We start from the raw sequence: 23,138 nt of genomic DNA, 5'->3' as shown, positions 1-23,138 counted from the left end.
GCCATTTGACTGCACTTGCCTCTTTGGCGACAAGGCAGACTCCGCGCTCGAGCGCTTCAAGGATTCTTGAGCTACAGCCAGATCCTTGATCCGCATGGCTACCTCCCATCCACCTCAGTCTGCTTTTCGTCCCTTTCGTGGCTACTGAAGGGGCACTCAGCCACGTCCTGTTCAGCCCAGCCACCAAGTCACGCAAAGTGTCCAGCCTCTGCGTGGCTATGGATGTGGGATCCAGCATCCTTGTGGGTCAGGGAGCCAGCCGTCGGGCTAGTCCATCCTTTCCCCCACTGCCACCGCCTCCAAACCTACCTACTACAACATTCCACACCCATTACCACCCAGTGGGAGGCAGGATTCGCCATCCTCTCCGGACTGTTATGTATTATTTTAGGACCCTATTGTAAGTTTCCCGATTCATGCCCTTATATAGGTATAAATCACAATATCCTTATATAGGCATAGAAATCATAACCATATTTAGGCATAGCTCATGCAGTCCAAATACGGCAGGGCTTCTTCCACTAGTTCCGAAAATCCACAACGATTTCTTGAAAAACTCAGCTTCAGCAGCTAGGTTCTTCCCCTTTCTTGAATATTGATTTGTCCAAGAACTCATGGAGTTTTCAAAGAACTGACTCGGCACCTTCATGGTATAAATATGCCCACACTCGCCCAAGCAAACACACGGTGGTTTGGAGCAGTTCAACTATCTACTTGCCTGACGCGCCGTGCTACAGCAAACGCCAAAGGAATCTGACCCTCCAGCAGATGCACTGAGAGAGATGCTGTCTTTTCTCCTGCCGAGAAATCCAGCTCCAGTGTTTCCAAGCTACCCTTGCGTGTTGTTGGGAAATCGAGTCCCGAGACCGACCTTCTTCATTCTAAACTAAGGTACGGAGCTGATTAGACCCTTAGAGAAATCTTGGGCAGATTCTTGGCAAAATAAAACTACTTTTATGCTACACCTCACTTACTCCTTCCCTCGTACTAAGCTTAGGTTAGGTACACAGGGGTAGGCATATTTTAGAAGCACCAGTTGAGTACTTTTAGCCTTTGTTATTTATGTATGTATTTATATATGGTATAGGAACCATACAATGCTCTTACAGTATTATGTTATTCTACTATTTATACTGTATGCATTATATTTTACAACAGTTTTACGATTGTAGCAGTTCATTTCTTATGCTTGAGAAAGAAGACTGTTCAATAAATCATTTTATTGAAAACGCCCGTCTCTCTACTTTCTCTGCACCTCTAGTGAAACGAAGCATGCACGATTGACTGAGTGAAATATCTATCTATTGTTTCCACGACTCTGAAGATACGTTTTATCTTGGGGAAACAAAGTTGTCATGTTTATGCGGTTGTCAGAGACTAATCCCTTCTTGTGAATTCGAGAAAGTTTCAAGTGACCTCTGAGCTAGCTGGCATACACAATTAAGTCTAGTATATTCGATAGAGACTTAGTCGACCTCAGTCTTATGTCTAATCTATAGGATATACTATTCCAATGCGCAAAGCCTATTGGGAATATAGGAACTACACTACATGGTGCCCAACGTTTGGTAAGGCACTCATTTAACGCTAGATACTAGAGTAACTCAGTCGTGCTTTTCACAGAGACCCCTTTTTCCCATAAATACTCCAATAGATGTCTGGAGTGGGTCAAAGGATAAAATATCCGCCATAAATGAGTAGGAGGGAAAATCCTATGTATTAGTTTTTGCTCTGTTCAACGTTGAAGAATACAGTGTTCCAAAATATTGTGCACCTTATCTTTATTTCCTTGAAACTTGCTCTCCAAAACGTCTTAACAAAATGTCCGACAAGGATAATCCCGGGGGCAGTGGAGCTGCAAGGACTGCAGCCCAACAGGTTTTTGACGTTACAGGGTTCCAACAAAATGACCCGGAAGCTATAATCATCCCGGAAAACGTGAGGAAAACCATAGCTATAAAGATTTTAGAAAATGGCCTATCAGCAAGAGGTGGTAGAGTCATATTTGTCATAGAGTAACATGAATATCGGCAGACAGAGGTATTCTATTCATGGATTGTCTTTCCACAGGCAAATCCAACAACACATGTGTTCCACTTCTATAAGATAGAGGAACCTCCAGCGGAATACGTTCCTTTCAAGGACATTGAAATTGCGCTAACTTACCAAGAGCATCAGCTCTGGTTTAAAGGCGCCCTACAACATCAAAATCACATTACCAGGCTCTGTCCACTAGGTAGACCAGGAGCTACATGGCCGGTACTAGCCAGCTATACACCACATCCTGACATTGAACAAATGACAGGACCAGAACTGTTAGCTCAGTTAAAACAATTAATTAAAATACATAGACAATTGGTACATTATGTCATGCGGACTTTAACAGTCCAACCTGCTATAAGAATTCCACAGAACACCCCTTATCAGGGGAACACAAACAAAATCACACCACAGACTATACAGTCAGTAATCAGTAAGTTGCCCGCAAAAAGGGAACAAATTCCATTCTGGTTAGCCCAGAAAATTACTCAAATAGAGGCAGTATTTCCCGATAGTACACCTCATGAGAAACACAGATTTCTAACAATCTGTTTACCAATGGGGATTGCACCACACGTAGAGGACTGTGACACTTGGGGTAAAGTCTTTGCTTCAATCTACACAAAAACACATGGTGTCCCGTCTATGGCGGTAATACCAGACGTTCTGAGACAGATTCAAAATTAATATGGTCCAGAACCGGCCTTGAATCTGGGTATGAAATTACTGAAAGATTTCAAACAGGTCTCAACTATCTTATTAGCTAACATTAAAGGTGAAGCAGCATCCGTGGCAATCCGCCAAAAATTAAAAGAACTTGATATTACTGAGCAACCGTATGAACTTGCCAGAATTATTGAAAAATCCTATGAAGAACAAGGAAGAGATAGTTTGGGAGGGAAACCTGTAAAGCCCGAATTAACAGATAATCCTGAAAAAGTTTTTATTAAAAACAATCTCTCGGCTGGGAAGAGGAAGAGGCTCCCGGTGGTCACGCAGGTGGTCTTCCAGATCTGGCGACAGGCGCTTCACCGCATGGGATGGTGGAACAGATTGACCGCGGAGACTCCATTGTGGCAGAACGGTCGCTTACCGGCCCTGGCGTCTTTACAGGGGTTCCGCGGCTGGGACGCAATAGGGATCTCGGCGCTGGGCCATGTAATGAAAGGCACAACCCTAAAATCATTCCTGGAGCTGAGGGACGAATATAGTATGCCCCAGACCCAGTTCTTTAAATACTTGCAGTTCCGGCATGCCATCACTCCTGCCCTGGAGAGACTAGACTCCTTACCTGAATTCAGCCCCCTGGAAGCCAAGGAATTCATGGGTGAGTTAGAGGATAAGAAAATATCCCGTATTTACCAATCTTTGGTCATACACTGCTCCTCCTCCCAAGATAAGCTGCAGACCACATGGGAGGGTTATGTGGGAGTTCTAGAAGAAGAAGATTGGAGGGAAGCCCTTGCCGCTCCTAGAGGTGCGGCCGTTGCCGTACGATTGCGGTTCATCCAATTTAAATATCTACATAGAGCTTACTATACTAGAGAGAGGCTGTGGCGAGCGGGCTTGATTGCGTCCCCTGAATGTCTGAGATGTGGTCGGGAGGTGGGCACCTTCCTACATACAGTATGGTCCTGTGGAGCGCTGGAGAGATTCTGGACAGGTGTTTGGGACTGTTTGGCAGAAGTATTGGGTTGGGAGCTCCCCCGTACACCGTAGCTGGGCCTTCTCCATGTAATGGAACAAGTGGGTGGCAACATTTATAAACGACACCTACTGCTCCTTGGCCTTACCGTGGCCAAGAGGGATATAGCCTGTGCCTGGAAGGACCCCAGGGCCCCCCCGGTGGGAGTGTGGAAAAAGGGATTAGATTACTGTATGGGGTTGGAGCATCCAGTGTTTGAGGCCCGAGGTTGCCCCAGGAAGCACTACAAAATATGGAAGAGATGGGCGGAGTACAGGGGATTGTGGCTGGAGCCGCCAGCACAGCGTGATGTGACTGCAGAACAGATGCCTTAAGAACCTGGGTGGAGGGGAGTATGCATTACCTGTTTCATGACTCTTTTCTTTCTTGGACCTGTGAGGACATCGTGCATGGGGCAAGGGTGGGATGCGCGAGGGGGTAGTTAATACGGGGTAAAGGGATAGGAGAGTTGTAGTAATAATGCTTATTTGAACGACTGTATTGATTGCTATTCTGTACATTTTGATTCTATGCTCACAGCCCCTCCGGTGTTCGGAGTACTGTGGTCTATTTGCAATCTCTCTCAAGAAAACAATAACATTTTGTTCTGAAAAAAAAAAAACAATCTAACTACTCCTAAAAAGAAATGGGAAAATATTAGACAGTCACTTCCTAAAGAGAAACGCTCTCAGTCCAGAGGTAGATCTCCTCAAAAGGAGCACTCTGAAAAGAGGTATACCCTTAGAAATAGGGATAATTTAAGAAAACCTGATAGATATCAAGATACGGATACACAATCCTCTCGTACCTTTCAGACTTCCTCGCAGAAATCCGAAAGAAGAGGACAATCAGAACACAAAGAAGAACGCGTGAAGTCCAAAGACGATCAACGCGTTCCAAAAAATAAGAAAACCCAATACTCCAAAAAGAAGGTAGCAAGTATTAAAATCAGACATGCTGAGGATCTTGAGGACACAACTCAAGAACGGGGAGTGGGTCCAGACAATGCTGGACAGCGCAGCAGAGGTCACCATAGCTCGCAGGATCCTGAAAGATCATTTGGAGACAGTGGATCTGAATGAATACATTCAGGTTGAAACTGCAGACACCAGGATTAGTGTACCCCATAAGTTATACGAAGTAACACTCCGAATAGAGGGGGATATAACTAGGAAGATAAAAGCACTCTTTTGGGAAAAGTTATCTAAAGGTTATGACATCCTTCTTGCTGGAAAAGTCTGGCCACCTGAATTTGTCAGGGAGTGCCCACATGGCGAAGAGATCATTATGTCAGCCTTCTCCAAACATATTCCTATTCATAAAAAATACACCTATGCCAGAAAATGGGCTGTTGCCCAGGCTCCAGCATTATATAAAAATCATGTGGGATGGGATGAGGACTCTCCTCATCATCGAATTCAGTTAAAAAATCAACCAACTGCTCAGATACAGTATCCAATTAAGCAGGAAGCTAAAAAACAAGTCAGGGAGATCTTAGATCAACTTGAATACCAAGGGGAGATTGAAACATGCACCTCGTCAATGAACAATCCTTTGTTTCCTGTCTCCAAACCAGATGATACATATCGTCTAGTTTTGGATTACAGACATTTAAACTCTTGTTGCAAAACGTTTGCAGTACAAAATTCACACAGTGCAGCACTAATGAATAATATCGTTCAGAAGAAATATAAAACTACTTTAGATATTTCAAACGGTTTCTTCTGTCAAAACATTGCACCAGAAAGCAGGTACTTGACCGCTTTCTCAATAATGGGGACACCACAACACTTCTGTCGTCTCCCCCAGGGATTTAGGAATAGTCCTGGATTATTTTCAGCCAGAGTAACAGAGTTACTACAAACGTATGATGATGAGGCATTATCTTATGTCGATGACATCTACCTTACAGATGATGATTTGGACAGGCACTTGAACAGGGTGAACACCATAATACTTGGGTTTGCCTCAGAAGGGTATAAAATCAACTTTAAAAAATCAAGAATTGCCCACCTCAACGTCCTATTCTTAGGATACGAACTTTCAAGTGAAAGCAAATGCCTGGCAGCAAACTTTTTAGAAAAATGTGCGCTGCTCCAAACTCCAAAAACGCTGGAAAACTTACAGTCAATTCTAGGATTCCTAAACTTCGGAAGAACATACATTCTAAATTACGCAGAAAGGGTTAATCCTCTCTAAGAACTAATCCTACCTGATTTCAAAACAACTAATTGGACTCAGAACACACAGAAATGTTGCGTTCAGTACAAACAGACGTGTTGGCAACAACACACTTACAAACATGCGACAATGTACGCAACCTTGTTATCCGAATCATCCTAGGGAGATGCGGATTCACATACTTAACCTTTAACGAAGGTGAAAAGGTACCAATAGCTTACAAATCACACTTGTACACACAAGCTGAAATGAAATTCACTTCAACAGAAAAATTCTGACAGCGGTTCAGACTGCTGTAGCAAAGGAGAGAGCCCTAGCACAGGGTAAACGCATTGAAGTCGTTACACCTGTACCTGCCTTAGAGGCAGTGACGAAGGCAAGCATTCCGAATTTAAAGGCTTTACATCCGAGATGGATACAATGGGTTAATTCTCTTGCTGCAACAGACGTTGAATACGTTTTTGACCCTTACTTGAAGACACAAGAATTTCTCCAATACGAACAAGAATGTCCTCTGCCTACTGAAATCCTACCTCTAGAACATTACAGCTGTATAATATATACAAACGGATCAGCACAGCCTGCAATTGAGGGTAATCAAGCTTATAATGCAGTGTGCGCGATTGTTAAAGGTCGCTGCCGCGATGATAAATTCAGACCTATGGTCACAAAAACTCAATCTCTAGGAGACTGTACAGCTCAGCGAGCTGAACTACAGGCTTTCAAGATAGCGCTTGAAAATACCGATCGCGAATTCCCCACACTTATAGTGTGCGATTCGTATCGCTGCGTCCAGTCTTACAATGAATATCTGCAGAACTGGGTTCAAAATGGTTTTAAAGACGCAAAAGGTGGCACAATCAAGCATAAAATGCTTTGGGAACAAGTAGTACTTTTGCAGAAAGAACTACAAAAGACTCACGTGATCCATACACTGAGTCATCAGCGTGATGGCGTTCACATTAAAGGGAATTCATTGGCTGATGAAGACGCAAAGGCAGCTGCGCAAACGGCTGCCGTAGCTGCAATTACTCGTTCAAAAACAAAAATAGACTGCAAAATAATACAAGCAGTCACTGGTTCAATAAAAGATAGTGGTAAAACACTACTGAAGGGCTTTCCACTCAAGTACTCATATATAACTGATGCGAATAATGTTCCTTTTGCTCAAATCCCTGGAGTGGGGGATAGAGTAATCCCGAACATGGAACACAGGTTAGGACTAATCTTAGCGGCACATGAAGGGCTTGCCTCTGCACATGCAGGTGTTTCGGCCACAGTTTCATTATTAAAACAACGATACTGGTGGCCACGCATGAGGAAACAAACCAGAAAGGATGTTTTGGAATGTGAAATATGCCAGAAAATGAAAGTTTCAACAGTGAAACGCCCGGCGCAGACGCCCCTTCTGATTTCAGATAAACCACTAGCGTGTGTTTACCTGGACCACTGTGGTCCCTTACAAAGGGATGGCAACTATAAATATATCATGGTCGCAGTGGATTCATGCTCAAGATTCATTTGGATGTGGCCTCAGCACTCGGCTGACCCCCGAACTGTTATAAAAGATTTGTGAGTCTTTATCGGCACATACGCAATTGGCACGCTACATTCTGACCAGGGTCCTGCATTTAGCTCTAGGGCTTACAAGGAGGGCATTGCCAGCTTGGGGGTTGCTTTGCGATTTTTGAGTCCATTCCATCCTGAGGGAAATTTGGTTGTGGAGAGAAAAAAACGTGACATAAAGCAATCTATAACAGCTAGGGTATTAGGTTCGGGTGATGGGTGGGTCAAACATCTAATAAATGTCCAACGTAGTCTTAATAACCTGCCAAGAAATTCTCTGGGTGGAATCACTCCATATGAAATCCTTTTTGATACTAGAATGTTGGTTGAAGACCTCGATCGTCACACTTCAGTGGTGGAACAAAAACCCTTTGATATCAAAGATTGTTTGGCTGTTTTACAGGACTTAAATGAAACAAGAAGAAGTCTAAGCAATATCAGCGAAAAGCCAACGACCACTGAAGAAAAACCACCTGTCCCAGCAAGACCTGTCTGGATTCCAAAGATTGGGGATCTGGTCAGGGAGAAAATAGCGGACAAGAAGGAATTTGGGCCTTCTTACAGAAAACCAGTACCTGTACTAGCAATCCACGGATCAAGAACAGTACTACTGCCGCCCCTTGCTGGAAAAAAGGAGAACCGGTCTGTGTCAATTGACCTAGTAAAACCACACCATGTGGCCGATAATAAGTAGTAGGCCCAGTGGACTCCCAAGATGTAGCAGACGACCAAATCTTGCTACCATCCAAGAGGTTCAAACTGAAAGACTCATCACCTTTGAAGATTCTAAAGTGAGAAAAGAAGGACTATGTAATAAAGCCATGGAACTTGTGCCTCTTGAAACCCAAATTACAGTACGTCAGGAAACTCCAGTCTACAGTGATGTAGCATCTGACTATACAAACATGTCAAGGGAACAAGCAACTCCAGCGATTTCAAAGAATCTTGATGCAATACCAGCTATTGACAGAACTGCCTCTGGCTATTCTATCAACTTTGATAACTTCTCTGAGGATCCCAGTGAACATGAAACTACGTCAGCAAATAAAACTTTCAAGGAAAAAGTAAAGGAACTTGGTCAAGAGCTTACAAATACATATCTGGTTTCACCTTGGGTTGAACTTTGGATTCTGTTAGGTGTACTTTATCTCCTGCTATGGCTCATTCTTGTGTTAAGTTTGGGAAAACTGATAGATGGAAAGCACATTAAAATGGACACAGCAAGTAAGAACATCAACTTGCTCCTGAAACCACACAAATCATCTCATCGTTAACAACGAGACCTGTCATCAGAGAACATCACAGCGGTTCCTCTACCTGGTGGAATAGCTTGGGATACAACTGATTATGACATTTATGGCCCGGTTGAGCTGCTGAAAATTCCACACCAATTTAGTTTCCTTGAGTGATTTTGTTTGTTTCATCCAGCACATTTTTTGATGATTGGGACTTTGAGAATGTTAATAACATGATGGCAGACTTAGAAATGTCAGCAACATTTACAAAACATGAATACTTAGAAGGTTCATCAAATTATGAAGAAATGTATTGTTTTAATCATTTTGGCCATCATTACTTACATAAATCTGCAAACCCTAGAAATGTTTTAACTTATAATCAATGGGAACATTGTCCAACTCCTCCAAAAGGTAGCTCTAAAACGTTTCTTAGAAAAATTCCATATTTTACTGGTTTTAATGTTACAAACCCAGAAAGTTTTTTCTTTAAAAATATGAATAAAACAGGCATGAAAAGTATGTTGACAAATACTAAACAAATTTATTCTGCGGCCTTTTATGCTCAATTGTCCACCTTAGGCTTTGACTTTTGGAAAGACAACATTGAGACAAAAACTTTTTGGGGCACAAAAGACTGGCAGGTACAAGGTTTAGAAGCATTGTTCAGAGGCTGCATCATCCCAGAACAAATGATGTTCCTAAATGACACTGTTCAACAGACATCTTGTCTTGGCATTGCTAGGATAAAAGATTTAAACAAACCGTCCATACCTAAGCCCACACCTGATTGTAATTTAACTTCAGATGAGGAGGTGGACGTAAATTATATTTAACAACAGAACAGAACAAATCCTGAATGGAAGAAATGGTTAATATGGCCTAGAGACACAAATAACTGTCAAGATAGATTCCTGACCAAAACACAAGGGTTCACAGTAACTCTGCCTGAGCCAAGATATATCCAAAGACAACATCCAGGGATAATAACAACTTATAGTGTAGGAAAACTATGCCTTGGGTGGCTACGGAGATTCACACTTCCAGAAATAAAACAACACTTATCTTTGGTTAAAGATGGCGTTGATTTACGAGAATTCTTACTGGGACCTCGTAATCCACTTCATAAACGTTTCATATTCGCCGGTATATACGCTGCATACAATGAAGCATGGAAAGTCACGCAAATTGAAACAGCTGAAAGAATACGAGAAATCGATCGTATTCATTTAGAGGAATCACTCTCTGTAGTTGACAATGGGTTAACAACTCTGTCGTCCAGAATATATTCTTTGGACAGCATTGTATCATCTGCCATAGACATAATGGAACAGGACTTGCTAATGCTACAACATGGCCATTCTCAATTACGTTCTATAATGCTATTAGGCTGGACGTTACAAAACCTTCGTTCAAGCTATGTGCCTTGGCGTCTAATCAACACTATGTCACTGTTTACTGTATTTAACCTTACAGATAAACAAATGCCATTGGCATAAAGGGGAGCAGACTATACGCTGCTGAGCATAGAAAAACTGGAGAGATTACCATTGACCGTTCCTGAGAAACCATCAGTTGAATGGATAATACATGGCACCATAACGATACCAGTGACGACTTTCCAGTTTCAGTATTGCTTAAAACACATACCAGCAGGCCTGTATGAAAGGTTGGTAAAGAATACATTAAGTCGACCTGGGATTTACCATACACACACAAATGTTGGAGTGGGGGAAAGCAAGTATTTCTTAGTGGTAAAAATTGTGAAAACTCACTAAGCGGTACACTATTGTGTCAAGGTATTAATATACACGGAGCCTGCAAAGGTTCTTCCAATCACCTTTCTTGCCACCTGCAGGGTTCGCCCACAGCGGTGATAGATCCAATTTCCAGGCAGCTTTCCAATGGTAGCTACATTATGTTAAATGATCACAGCTGTTGTGGAATGATGCCAGGAATAAGCTATCTCGTTCCTGTGTCAGCCAGGGTCACTTGCTGTAGGCAAGTATTGTTTCCTAAAACCAAGACAGACGGGGAGTCCCCACTATGGCCTTCACTGAACATCTCTTCTATACGAATTGATACTTTAAGCAGAATGAACGCCATTCTTTTGCAAAACACTGTGCCACTGACCTCGTCCAGAGAGACGTATGATCTGCAAGTTGCAAGGACTTCTGCAGAGATACATACATTCTTATCAACAAACTGCCCAATACATTTCGCAGAAATGTTAGGTCGTATCTTTAACATGTCTGATACCAGCGGTATTGCACATGTATTTAAGGCGATTTATTCGGGACTGTTAGCACCCTTTGAAGCAGTCCTGGGCATTTTTCCTAACTTCGTCCACTCTGTGTTCGGCGGCCTGCCTCTCATTTTGAGACTCGTAGCAGGGTTCTTATTTTTATTCCTCCTGCTCCATTATGGCACATCCGGCCACCAGCGATGCCCAAGCCAGCATGGAAAATGCGCTGCAGGCTATGAGGTACAGTGACAGAATAACACAGATCCTTGGCTTGGTTCGTTTGAGAGATCTGAATACCACATGGTTCTTGTCATTCAGACCAATCTAGCAAGATTGCATCTTACTTGTTCTACGATGCCTGCTTTGTGGAGAGGAATGCGTGTTAGATGTCTGTCTTACACTACCATCGGTTATGCCAACGGATGCTGATGCATTACTGGGTCCGGTAACGGCTCATGTGTTGTGTTGCCCCCAGCGGCTACCAATCCTGATGACGGCATTCTTTGAGATCTCACCGGCAAATCCAACTGGAGGTGAGATACGTGGACCATCAGGCACACAGGTACCATCTGCTATGAACATTGCTAACATGGATGACGCTGACGCCGATGCTTCACATCTGTGCACAATTGACCTTCTTAATGAAGTAGTCGAGCTTTCACCTACTGTGGTAGACGATTTCTTTGCCAGCCTTGATGACTTAATGTTTTCTCCTGACACCGAGAATAACTTTTGAAATTAGCACACAGCGTTCTTTCGAACTTTGAAACTTCGACCTTCACCTATTCTTTTTTCTCTTTCTCAAAACAAAGCTACCAAGTATGGAACTCTATTTTTACGACAGATTCATTTGACTTTTTCCAAAAAACAAACCAAACTTTGGCACAAAAAAAGTAATCTGCTTAAAGTAGAACTATTCTTAGAGAATAAGAATTCCTTGAACATTTCCTAGAAACAATATTAGCCTAATCGACAAACCAAAACAGTTTGTATATTCTGCTATGGGATGGTCTCGACCTTTTTCTACTGTAACTAAGAGCCATTTCATAAATGTAATTTTCGTGATTTATTCAGTTAGCATTACTAATATTATATCATATTCTTACAATAAAATCATTGCCTTTAAATGTGTACTGAACAAAATGCTCAATTTTTCGTGTGCAACCATTTCAAATGAATTTGATTTGATTTTTGGGGGTTGTAAACACATGCTCTAGATTATATGTTTTAGTGCTTGAACTTAGATGAACATGATAACGTGGCGTGGGTGTTATGTATTATTTTAGGACCCTATTGTAAGTTTCGCGATTCATGCCCTTATATAGGTATAAATCACCATATCCTTATATAGGCATAGAAATCATAACCATATTTAGGCATAGCTCATGCAGTCCAAATATGGCAGGGCTACTTCCACTAGTTCCGAAAATCCACACCGATTTCTTGGAAAACTCAGCTCCAGCAGCTAGGGACTTCCCCTTGCTTCAATATTGATTTGTCCAAGAACTCATGGAGTTTTCAGAGAACTGAGACTCTTTGATGACGTTATTATTTCCAACTGTAAGTCAAACTCAGCACCTTCACGGTATAAATATGCCCACACTCGCCCAAGCAAACACACAGTGGTTTGGAGCAGTTCGACTATCTCCTTGCCCGATGCGCCCTGCTACAGCAAGTGCCGACCCTATAGCAGACGCACTGAGAGAGACGCTGTCTTTTCTCCTGCCGGGAAATCCAGCTCCAGTGTTTCCAAGCTACCCTTGCGGGTTGTTGGGAAATCGAGTCCCGAGACCGACCTTCTTCATTCTAAACTAAGGTACGGAGCTGATTAGACCCTTAGAGAAATCTTGGGCAGATTCTTGGCAAAAGAAAACTACTTTAATGCTACACCTCACTTACTCCTTCCCTCGTACTAAGCTTAGGTTAGGTACACAGGGGTAGGCGTATTTTAGAAGCACCAGTTGAGTACTTTTAGCCTTTGTTATTAATGTATGTATTTATATATGGTTGAGGAACCATACAATGCTCTTACAGTATTATGTTGTTCTACTATTTATACTGTATGCATTATATTTTACAACAGTTTTACGATTGAAGCAGTTCATTTCTTATGCTTGAGAAAGAAGACTGTTCAATAAATCTTTTTATTGAAAACGCCCATCTCTCTACTTTCTCTGCACCTCTAGTGAAACGAAGCATTCACGAGTTACTGAGTGAAATATCTATCTATTGTTGCCACGACTCTGAAGATACGTTTTATCTTGGGGAAACAAAGTTGTCATGTTTATGCGGTTGTCAGAGACTAATCCCTTCTTGTGAATTCGAGAAAGTTTCTAGTGACCTCTGAGCTAGCTGGCACACACAATTTAGTCTAGTATATTCGATAGAGACCTAGTCGACCTCAGTCCTACGTCTAATCTATAGGATATACTATTCCAAAGCGCAGAGCCTATTGGGAATATAGGAACTATACTACAGGATAGGTGGGTCCTGCAAATAGTCCGAAAAGGTTTCTCACTCCCCTTCGAGACTTCCCCTCCCTCCATGCCACCTTCTTACGGTTCCATGTCAGAGGATCATTTCACACTTCTCCACAAGGAAGTTTTGGCTCTCTTGGCCAAGGGAGCCATAGAGAGGGTCCCTGTGCCAGAAGTAGGTTGTGTTTGCTATACCGCTACTTTCTGGTGCCTAAAAAGGACAAAGACCTGCGTCCTATCCTAGACCTCTGGGCCCTCAACTTTTTTCTCCGGAAGGAGAAGTTCAAAATGTTCACCCATGCCCAAGTTCTGTCTGCACTCAACCCAGGAGACTGGATGGTGGTGTTGGATTTTCAGGATGCTTATTTTCATATCCCTGTCCTGCCAGCCCACAGACCTTACTTTTGGTCCACTCTGTACAACAACCATTTTCAGTTCACTGTGCTCCCCTTTGGCCTTACCAGTGTCCCTTGGGTGTTTATAATGGTGATGGCGGTGGTCACAGCTAATCTGTGCAGATCAAGGGTTCCAGTCTTCCCCTATCTCGACGGCTAGCTGTTGATGGCGGGCTTGCCCCAGACTGTTGTCTCCCACCTCCAGACTACACCGGACCTCCTGCACTCGCTGGGGATCACTATCAAGGTGCCAAAGTCACACCTGACTCCCTCTCAGACTCTCCCTTTCATCGGTTGGTTCTGGACACAGTGTAGTTTTGGGCCTACCCCCCCCCCCCCCCGCCAAGCAGCAGTGCAGGATATTTGGGCTATGATACAGATGTTTCAATCTCTATCTCCGATTTCGGTAATAATGACTCTGAGGCTGCTGGGCCTCATGGCCTCTTGCATCCTGTTGGTGGATCATGACAGTTGGCATATGCAGGCTCTGCAGTGGCTCTGCAGTTCCAGTGGGCGCAGCATCTCAAATCTTTCCGACTACGTCCAGATCTCAGGGGGAACAGCGTACCAACTGCAGTGGTGGCTAACAAACCAAAATTGGTCAGAGGCAGGTCCTTCTCCCTTCCCAAACCAGATCTAATGGTGATGGCTGATACGTCACTTCTGGGTTGGGGGGCCATCTGGGAGAGGCAGAGATCAGAGGCTTCTGGTCTCCATCAGAGTCCGGTCTCCATTTCAACCTTTTGGAGCTGCAGGCGATCAGACTTGCACTGAAGGCATTCCTTCCCTCTCTCAAGGAGAAAGTGGTGCAGGTGTTCACTGACAACAGCACCGCCATGTGGTACTGCTACAAAGAGGGGGGGTGAGGTTATGGAACCTTTGTCAGGAGGCTATCTGCCTCTGGACATAGCTGGAACATCAGGGCATAACCCTTGTGGTTCAACACCTGGCAGGTTCTCTGAACACCAGAGCGGACGAACTCAGCCGTCCATGCCTGGTCGATCATGATTGGCGTCTCCATCCGGAGGTGACGCAAGATCTCTTTCACCTGTGGGAAGAGCCTTGGTTAGTTCTGTTTGCCTCCAAAGAGAGCGTGTAATGTCCGCAGTATTATACGTTGGAGTTTCCAGGGCGGTGTTCGCTTGGCGGCGCTTTTCGGCACGAGTGGAGCTGCGGCCTCCTGTACGCCTTTTCGCCTGTACCACTTCTGCCCAGAGTGCTCAAGAAGATCAAGTACGACGGGCTCAAGTGATTCTTGTAGCTCTGGATTGGGCATGAAGAGTCTGGTATCCCGACCTTCTGGGTATGGAATCACTACTCTTTTCAGACTGCCCCTTCGGAAGGATATTCTGTTGCAGCAGCAGGGGATGGTTCTTCTCCCGAACCTGTCCAATCTCCACCTCCTTCCATGGAGATTGAGTGGTGGCAGTTGACAGGTTTCGACCTTCTGCCCCAAGTCTGGGATGTTATCTTGGCAGCCAGGCATCCCTTCACTAAAACGGTGTATGCCTGTAGATGAAGCAAATTTGTGGCATGGTGTACAGCAAAGGCTGTTGACCCTCTTTCTGCTCCTCTTTCTGAGGTCCTTCTGTACATACTTTCTTTGGCCCATCAGGGATCTGCTTTGAGCACTCCTTCCTTCCCTTTTAAAATCTCCTATTGTTAATGGATTTGTTAAGGGCCTTACTCATCTGTTCCCTCCATCTCCTTTCATATACCCCAATGGGATCTGAATCTGGTTCTCACTTTTCTTATGTGTGCTCCCTTCGAGCCTCTTCATAACTGCCCTCTCAAGTTGTTGACTCTCAAGACTGCCTTCCTTGATGCCATCACCTCTGGTTGCAGGATGAGCGAGCTGCAGGCTTTATCTTCCACGCCCCCTTTCCTTTCTGTTTATGCGGCTAAAGTGGTGCTTCGGACGAAAGCTTTGTTCCTTTCTAAAGTCGTCACTCCCTTTCATGTGGGACAATCTATCACTCTGCCCACCTTTTACCCACCCCTGCATACATCCAAGGAGGAGGGGAGACTCCACCGTCTGGACCCAAAATGTGCATTGCTTTTTTTATCAGGATCGCACTAAAGACTTCCATGTCAATGATCAACTCTTCACTCTCGCTATGTGGGTGCAAGACAGGTCGGGCTGTTCAGAAATCTCCCGATGGGTTGTCAGCTGCATCAAAATATGCTATGCTTTGGCAAAGAATGAACCTCCTGTGGGTTTGCATGCTCACTCCACCAGAGCAACAGCGGCAGCCACAGCTGTAGCATGTGGAGTCCCAGTCCTCAACCTCTGTCAGGCTACAACATGGGCATCCCTGCACACATTTAACAGACATTACTGCCTGCACAGCCAAGTCCGGAGGGGTGGGTACTTTGCCCGTTCAGCAGTCCCAGACTTCCTAGTATGATCTTGGTTCGCAGGCCATCCTCCAGGGATAGTATTGCTGGGATATCTATTCTAAGGTAAAGAATCTACAAGTAACAGTCTATCAGATGAACAAGTTACTTACCTTTGGTAACGATGTAACTGTTAGAGACATATGTTATTTGTATATTTCTTACTGCCCCACCCATCCACCACACTCTGCTAACTGATTTCTAGGGATAGGGACTCCCACTACAAGGCCCTAGTTTTGACGCACCAGTGGTCAGCGTCTTTCATGGCTCTGCACTTCTGGCATGGAAATCTGTGTTAAGAACTTACGTCAGAGCACATCGGTGGTGCCTATGTAGGTCCCGCAACTTCATCCCGGTGCCCACGACACTGACGACAGATGCGGAGCCCACTGACGCCACCTAATGACGCATAGGGGTACTGCAAAAGAAAAATCCCCGGATCCAGACTGACTCCTGGGGGAAATTCTAAGGTAAGGAATCTACAATTAACATATGTCTCTACCAAATACATTGTTACTGAAGGTAAGTAACTTGTTCTTTGTGTATTACACTGAGAGTACAAGCACAACATTCTACACATTATGGAAGATTCAAAGTTTTTTTCCATTCAGTAAATATAGGCACGCTATTTTATAAGACATATGCTAATGTTTACACTGTAAGACGGACGAATCTGCAGATTTAATGTTGATTTATTATGAGAGTACTACTCTGTTTTATGACATATAATATGGATTTATGGATGGAAATGCGTGATATTATCTGCTATTATTTGTTTTCTGCTATATTTACCTGATGTTTAGAAATGAACAGCTACAGTAAAGTTTGTCAATATAGGCACTAAGGCCAAATAAACATATACTTAACCCCTCCCCTGCTGGTGACGGAACCACTCCGTCATCAGCCGCGGTCGCGCTGTGCTGATGACGGAGCGGTTCCGTCACGGCCCGCTCGGAACGCCTGCGCGGCGCGGATTCCGCGCCTGCGCTGAACGTTCTATTGAGCGGGCGGAGCCGTGACGGAACCGCTCCGTCATGAGCACAGCGCAACCGCGGCTGGTGACGGAGCGGTTCCGTCACCAGCATGCGCCCGCCGCTCTTCCGCCCCGCCCCCTTAGCACTGCGGCGGAATAGCCGCCGCAGTGAAGGGGTTAAAACTGACAACAGATCGACTAATTACGTTAGACTGTGCTTCATTAAGGTCAAGGACAGTCATTTTTAGGAAGATTTCGGACCTAATGCCTGTGAAGCTGGGGGAGTTTTTGCTGACAATAAGCTACCAAGAGACGTTATGTGAATCAAACACAATACCGAGAGTCAACAAGGAGAAGCCTGTATGATCCGTGCATAAATCCAAGGCTATGGAGTGGACTGATGGCCAACAGTAACTAAAATTATTCTGCGCTAAATGCATATGGTAATATAAGGATATTGCTCGCATTCTGTAAGGATGTGAAGAGGAGGCTACTTTTGGAGGTGTCCCTTACAGAAATGTTAGGAAAACATACAATTCGATTGGGCTACCAGGGATCGCACATTAAGGTCAAATTGACATGAATATTGATGGCCAACAGGAGAAATATTGGGAGAAAACCGTTGTTGTGTTCCAATCTTGGTGTTTAGTAAAGAAGTTCAACATGCAAAGGAGCCATTTTGTGAGAACACATGAGACTATTGTATTTTTGGTCATATGAAGTACTTCCCTTTGCTTTAGCCATCTTACCTGGAGTCTGAACCAATCAAGCCTCAAAGCTGTGAAGTCAAACTTCTCTTTGTTGTCAACTGCATAGAAAGAAAGAGAAACAGATTGTCATTAATCTTCCCTTTTCTTGTCCACTTCAGCCGGCCCCCATTTTTAGAATAATGCTCTAAGGAATTAAATAGTAGATGTCCTCCCATCACTTAGACATAATGGTTAAAGTTGAATGTAGTAAAAGTTAATAATGATCTGTACTTCAGCACCAGGAGTAATGGGGAAAACATGATTTATCCTTTAAAGTCTGGTGTCTCTGTTCAGTGACAAGCTCTGCACATTTAAGAACAAGTAGAAAAAGATGGAGGCATAACTGTCAGCTCTCCATCTCAATCTCCCTCCAACTCTTTGCGTTGCTAGACTATGCAGGTTAATGCATTTGTTAGCAAGATTATTTGCCAGAATCTCCTTCTGTACCTCTAACTCCCAGCATCCCCTCTGGTATTTCCTCCAGATACTCAAGTTTTGAGACCCAATTTCGACTCCCTTGATCTCAGCACAAACTCTCTCCTCATTGATACACTTCCTAGCTGTTCACCCTCACCCTATCTTAAGTCGTTTACCTGTGCCTTTCAGCAGTTCTTTACCGTCTCTCATCTCTTTCTGTCTACTTGTCTCTCCGGGACCTCAGTGGGCAAACGGTTCCAGAGTGTAAAACTTCAGGAGTGACATATATGTTAGTGAGTGTGTGCTTTCGGCCAAAAGTTGGCAGAGGCTCTCTCTTTCCTATTCAGAGAGTACACCAATGTTATTATGTAAACAGGGAGGTCAGGACATTGTCCCATTCATGCTAATGTCCTGCATCCGACAAATTGTAAATTACCCACTTTGTACAGTGATGTAAGTAACGGCAGTAACAACGCTGGAGCCTCTTCAAGGTAAGTAGAGGATTCAATGATAGAGCATAGACAAAGCGCACACCTCACCAGCTGACCAGACACCAACTGGCAAGTCTGGAATGCAGCTTAGATTAGAGAGATGCATTTGGAACACTACAAGTATGCTCATAGGTTCCGGTCCTGTTATTGTGATATTCCTTTAAAAATCATAATTTATTTCAATTCATTTTGCTTCTGTTTCACTAAACATATAACTTTCTTAATCAAAAGATTTTCTACTTCTGCCACTGAGTCTCGCAGGCTGACTGTGGCATCATGACAGATGCTCCCATCTTGCTTTTTAGATACGTCCTCATGAAGACATTATTTAAATTGTTTGCATGATGCCAAATCGCAACATCAGGACATACATTAAATTATCATAAATGGTATTGTGTCAATGAAACAGGCAGAAAATGAGACGTTTGCTACTGTATTAATTTGTCATTACAATAGAATGCGGTATGAGTGGGTATGTTTTGCATGGTTGTTTACCTCTTAGAGAAGTTGCTATTTTAGTAAATGGAGCTTTAGTTTGACATAGAAGTCATTACCTCGGTGTACCTAGGTCTGTATGGGAATTAGGTGATCATTGTGCTGAAGTCCGATAACCAGGTAAAGTCTGACCAAATACAATAGAAACTCATCATACATGTAAGCCTTTAATTTGCTATTTTTGAAAATGCACTCCTGGCACAACTTCAGATGTTGTTTCTCAAATTGTTGTAATTGTACAAATATAGTTTTAGTTATTTTAAAGTGGAAAGTAGAACTATTGCTCTGCTTTAGATCTGTAACGGATTGTGGGCATGATTTGGGGGTTAGTGGTAAGGTAACATATGCTGGTTAACTGTGAATGATGTAAACCTGCTGTTGGTGGGAAAATCAAGAGCAGAATTGGCACAAAGCAGCACTACAGGGTGGCTGCAGCAATTCTGGCATTTACTTGTTTGTGGATTTTAAGTTATTGTCTTTAAGTTAGGTCTCAAGTATCTTATTGAAATCAGATTTCTTTTGACAATATATGTTGAGAGAGGAAGAGCAAGACTGAATTGCCATAGGATCGTGCGATGGATACATGCGCCTTATCTGCGGTATTAAGATTAACATGATTCAACGCTATTACTACTCCTCCTGAACTGTGGGTGCCAGCAAAAGCTAAGGACATAGCATTGTAGGTTAATGAGAGCATAATGAAGATATATAGATCCAAACCAAAGTGGTAGGAGTTTTACTACTGCATAATTGGAAAAGTGACAACAATTAGCAGCTGCTATAACCTTAAGGCTATTGTGGTAGTAGTGTTAGTAGTAGTAGTAGTAGTAAAATACTTTATTAGGTAACCAAGGCCCACATACATCAAGCATTTTTGTATTCGCAAACGGTGCGATTCCTTAAAATCGGCCGTTTGCGAATGCAAAAGTGCTTTTTGGGATGCATGAAGCAATTTTAGAATTCGTAACATGTTTGCGAGTTCTAAAATTGCGGGTGCTTTTAAGAAGTCGCAGATGTGCGATTTCTTAAAAGCAATGCATCATTAAATTTAAAACTGTAAATTCGCAATTAGGGTGCCAAATTTACCGAGTGGTTGAACCACTCGGTAAATTTGGAAAAATTGTTTAAAATGCTTAAAATGTTTTTTTTTCAACATTCATGTTTCACACACACATGTCCTTAGGACATGTGTGTGTGAAACATGATGCGAAAAATACATTTCAGGGGTGCATGGGGGGGTCCTTTGGACCCCCCCCTGCACCCATGAAATTTTCAAAGTGCCACTCGCAATTCCCATTGACTCCTATGGGCCAAAAAGGCCCATAGGAATCAATGGGAATTACGAAAATTAACTTAAGAATTCGGTATTCATTTGGGATTCGGTAAAAATTGCGATTTTTACCGAATCACAAATGAATACCGAAAATAATGATGCATAGCATTTTGCACTTCTTAATTTGCGATTCCTTATTTTTCGCAAATTAGGAAGTGCAAAATGTCACAATGATGCATGTGGGCCCAAGTACCAACAAAGTTTACATAGGCAAAGTAATACAATAAATACAACAGAATATTTTTTTTTAATTCGCACATTTCAGGCTTATAGTAAAAGAAGCAAGTGCTATTGGGAAATCGTCCCTGCAATCATTCCTTGCAAACATAGCAACGTGCAAGAGTCGAACAAAGGCTATGTGCAAAGCAAGCAATGGGCAGCATAGAAAGTCAATCAATTTGCTTTTTCGCTGTTTTTTTGTTGTTATAAAATAAACGTTGTTAAAATTAGGTAGTAGTTAAAAAATATCTCAATCACTGACAGTCTGCAATCTACCACGCTTGTACCAGACCACCTGTAAAAATGTGCTGCAATAACCGTTGCATGAGTAGTATCACTCTTTAAAATTCTAAAAGCCAGTGCTATGTCTAGTCATCTCCAGGTCATGACATAGAGGAATAATCCATTTCCGGCATGGGCCAAGATAACCAGGACAGAAGAATGGTATGTGTGTCCTTCCCTTCCCGGCCAAAGTCATCGAAAAGGTCGTCAACAAGCAACTGGCCACCTTCCTCGAGACGAACGGATCCCTAGACCCATCGCAGTCCGGATTCAGAGCCAATCACAGCACCGAGACCGCCCTCATCGCAGCCATGGACGACATCCGAACCCTGCTCGACAACGGTGAAACAGCGGCACTCATCCTCCTAGACCTCTCCGCTGCATTCGATACTGTTTGCCACCGCACCCTAGTCCAACGACTCAACGACACCGGCATCCAGGGGAAGGCCCTGGACTGGATCACCTCATTCCTCTCCGGAAGAACACAAAGAGTACGCCTCCAGCTGTTCCGCTCGGAGGCCACCGAATTCATCTGCGGCGTCCCGCAAGGATCTTCGCTCAGCCCCACTCTCTTCAACATCTACATGAAACCACTAGCTGCCATCGCCCGTAACCACAACCTGAACATCATTTCCTACGCCGATGACACCCAGCTGATCCTCTCCCTCACCAAAGACCCCGACACCGCCAAAGCAAACCTTCACGAAGGGATGAAAGACGTCGCTGAATGGATGAACAGCAGCCGCCTAAAGTTGAACACGGACAAGACAGAAGTCCTCATCCTGGGAACATCCCCCTCCGCATGGGACGACTCCTGGTGGCCCCCAGCCCTAGGCACCGCACCCAAGCCAACAGACCACGCACACAACTTGGGCATCATCCTGGACTCCTCCCTATCGATGACCAGGCAAGTCAACGCCGTCTCCTCATCTTGCTCCCACACACTCCGCATGCTCCACAAGATCTTCCAATGGATTCCCACCGAGACAAGGAAGACGGTCACCCAGGCCCTCATCACCAGCAGACTGGACTATGGAAACACCCTCTACGCCGGAACAACAGCCAAGCTTCAGAAGAGACTCCAGCGCATCCAGAATGCCTCCGCCCGACTCATCCTGGACGTCCCCCGACGCAGCCACATCTCGAGCCACCTGAGAGACCTACACTGGCTCCCTGTCAACTAGAGGATCACGTTCAGACTCCTCACCCACGCACACAAATCCCTCCACGACCTGGGCCCTAGATACCTCAACGACCGCCTGACCTTCTACACGCCCACCCACCAGCTGCGATCGGCGAACCTCGCCCTCGCCGTCATGCCTCGCATCCAGAGAGCCACCGCCGGAGGAAGATCCTTCTCCTACCTAGCGGCTAAGACATGGAACTCCCTGCCCGTCCACCTGCGACTGACCCAGGACCACCTCGCCTTCAGGAAACAGCTCAAGACCTGGCTGTTCGAGCAGTAGCAGACCCCCTCCCCACGCGCCTTGAGACCCTTCCGGGTGAGTAGTGCGCAATATAAATGCCATGATTGATTGATTGATTGATTGTCTCTTCCTCGTTTTCCAAGCCACACGCTGGACAAATACTAAAAACTGAGTCCTTGTTCCATTTATTAGTGAAGGACCTCAGAGGTAAAGTGCCAAATTGAAAGCGAATATAATGACTTTTTGCTAAAGGGGAAGAGACAAACAGCCACATGCATCATCCCGGGTGTTTGCGAATTCTAAATTGCGAAAAATAGCGATTCGCAATTTAGAATTCGCAAAACGGGATGCATGAATATTTTCGGTAAATTTATGCAATTCGGTAAAAATCGCAATTTTTACCGAATCGCATAAATTACCGAAATACAATTTGCAAATTCGCTATTCCCATTGGTTCCTATGGGCCAAAAGGCCCATAGGAAGCAATGGGTAGGCATTAGCAAATTGCGATTTTCACTTTGAAAATCGCAAT

At 44.0% G+C, this 23,138-nt stretch overlaps 1 protein-coding gene across 1 annotated transcript in view; it reads right to left on the bottom strand.

Annotated features, from left to right (window-relative positions):
* NCKAP1L (NCK associated protein 1 like) overlaps positions 1 to 23,138 on the bottom strand; it is a 1,717,783-nt gene that overhangs the window by 1,233,799 nt on the left and 460,846 nt on the right. The window contains exon 15 of the mRNA XM_086964598.1: positions 17,943 to 18,001. Within this exon, the coding sequence (XP_086820724.1) occupies positions 17,943 to 18,001 (59 nt within the window). The remainder of the gene's footprint in view (positions 1 to 17,942; positions 18,002 to 23,138) is intronic.

The sequence above is a fragment of the Lissotriton vulgaris genome, chromosome 1_1, assembly GCF_964263255.1.
Source record: "Lissotriton vulgaris chromosome 1_1, aLisVul1.2, whole genome shotgun sequence".
In the NCBI taxonomy this organism is placed as follows: domain Eukaryota; kingdom Metazoa; phylum Chordata; class Amphibia; order Caudata; family Salamandridae; genus Lissotriton; species Lissotriton vulgaris.
This window is presented reverse-complemented; position numbering and strand designations above follow the sequence as displayed.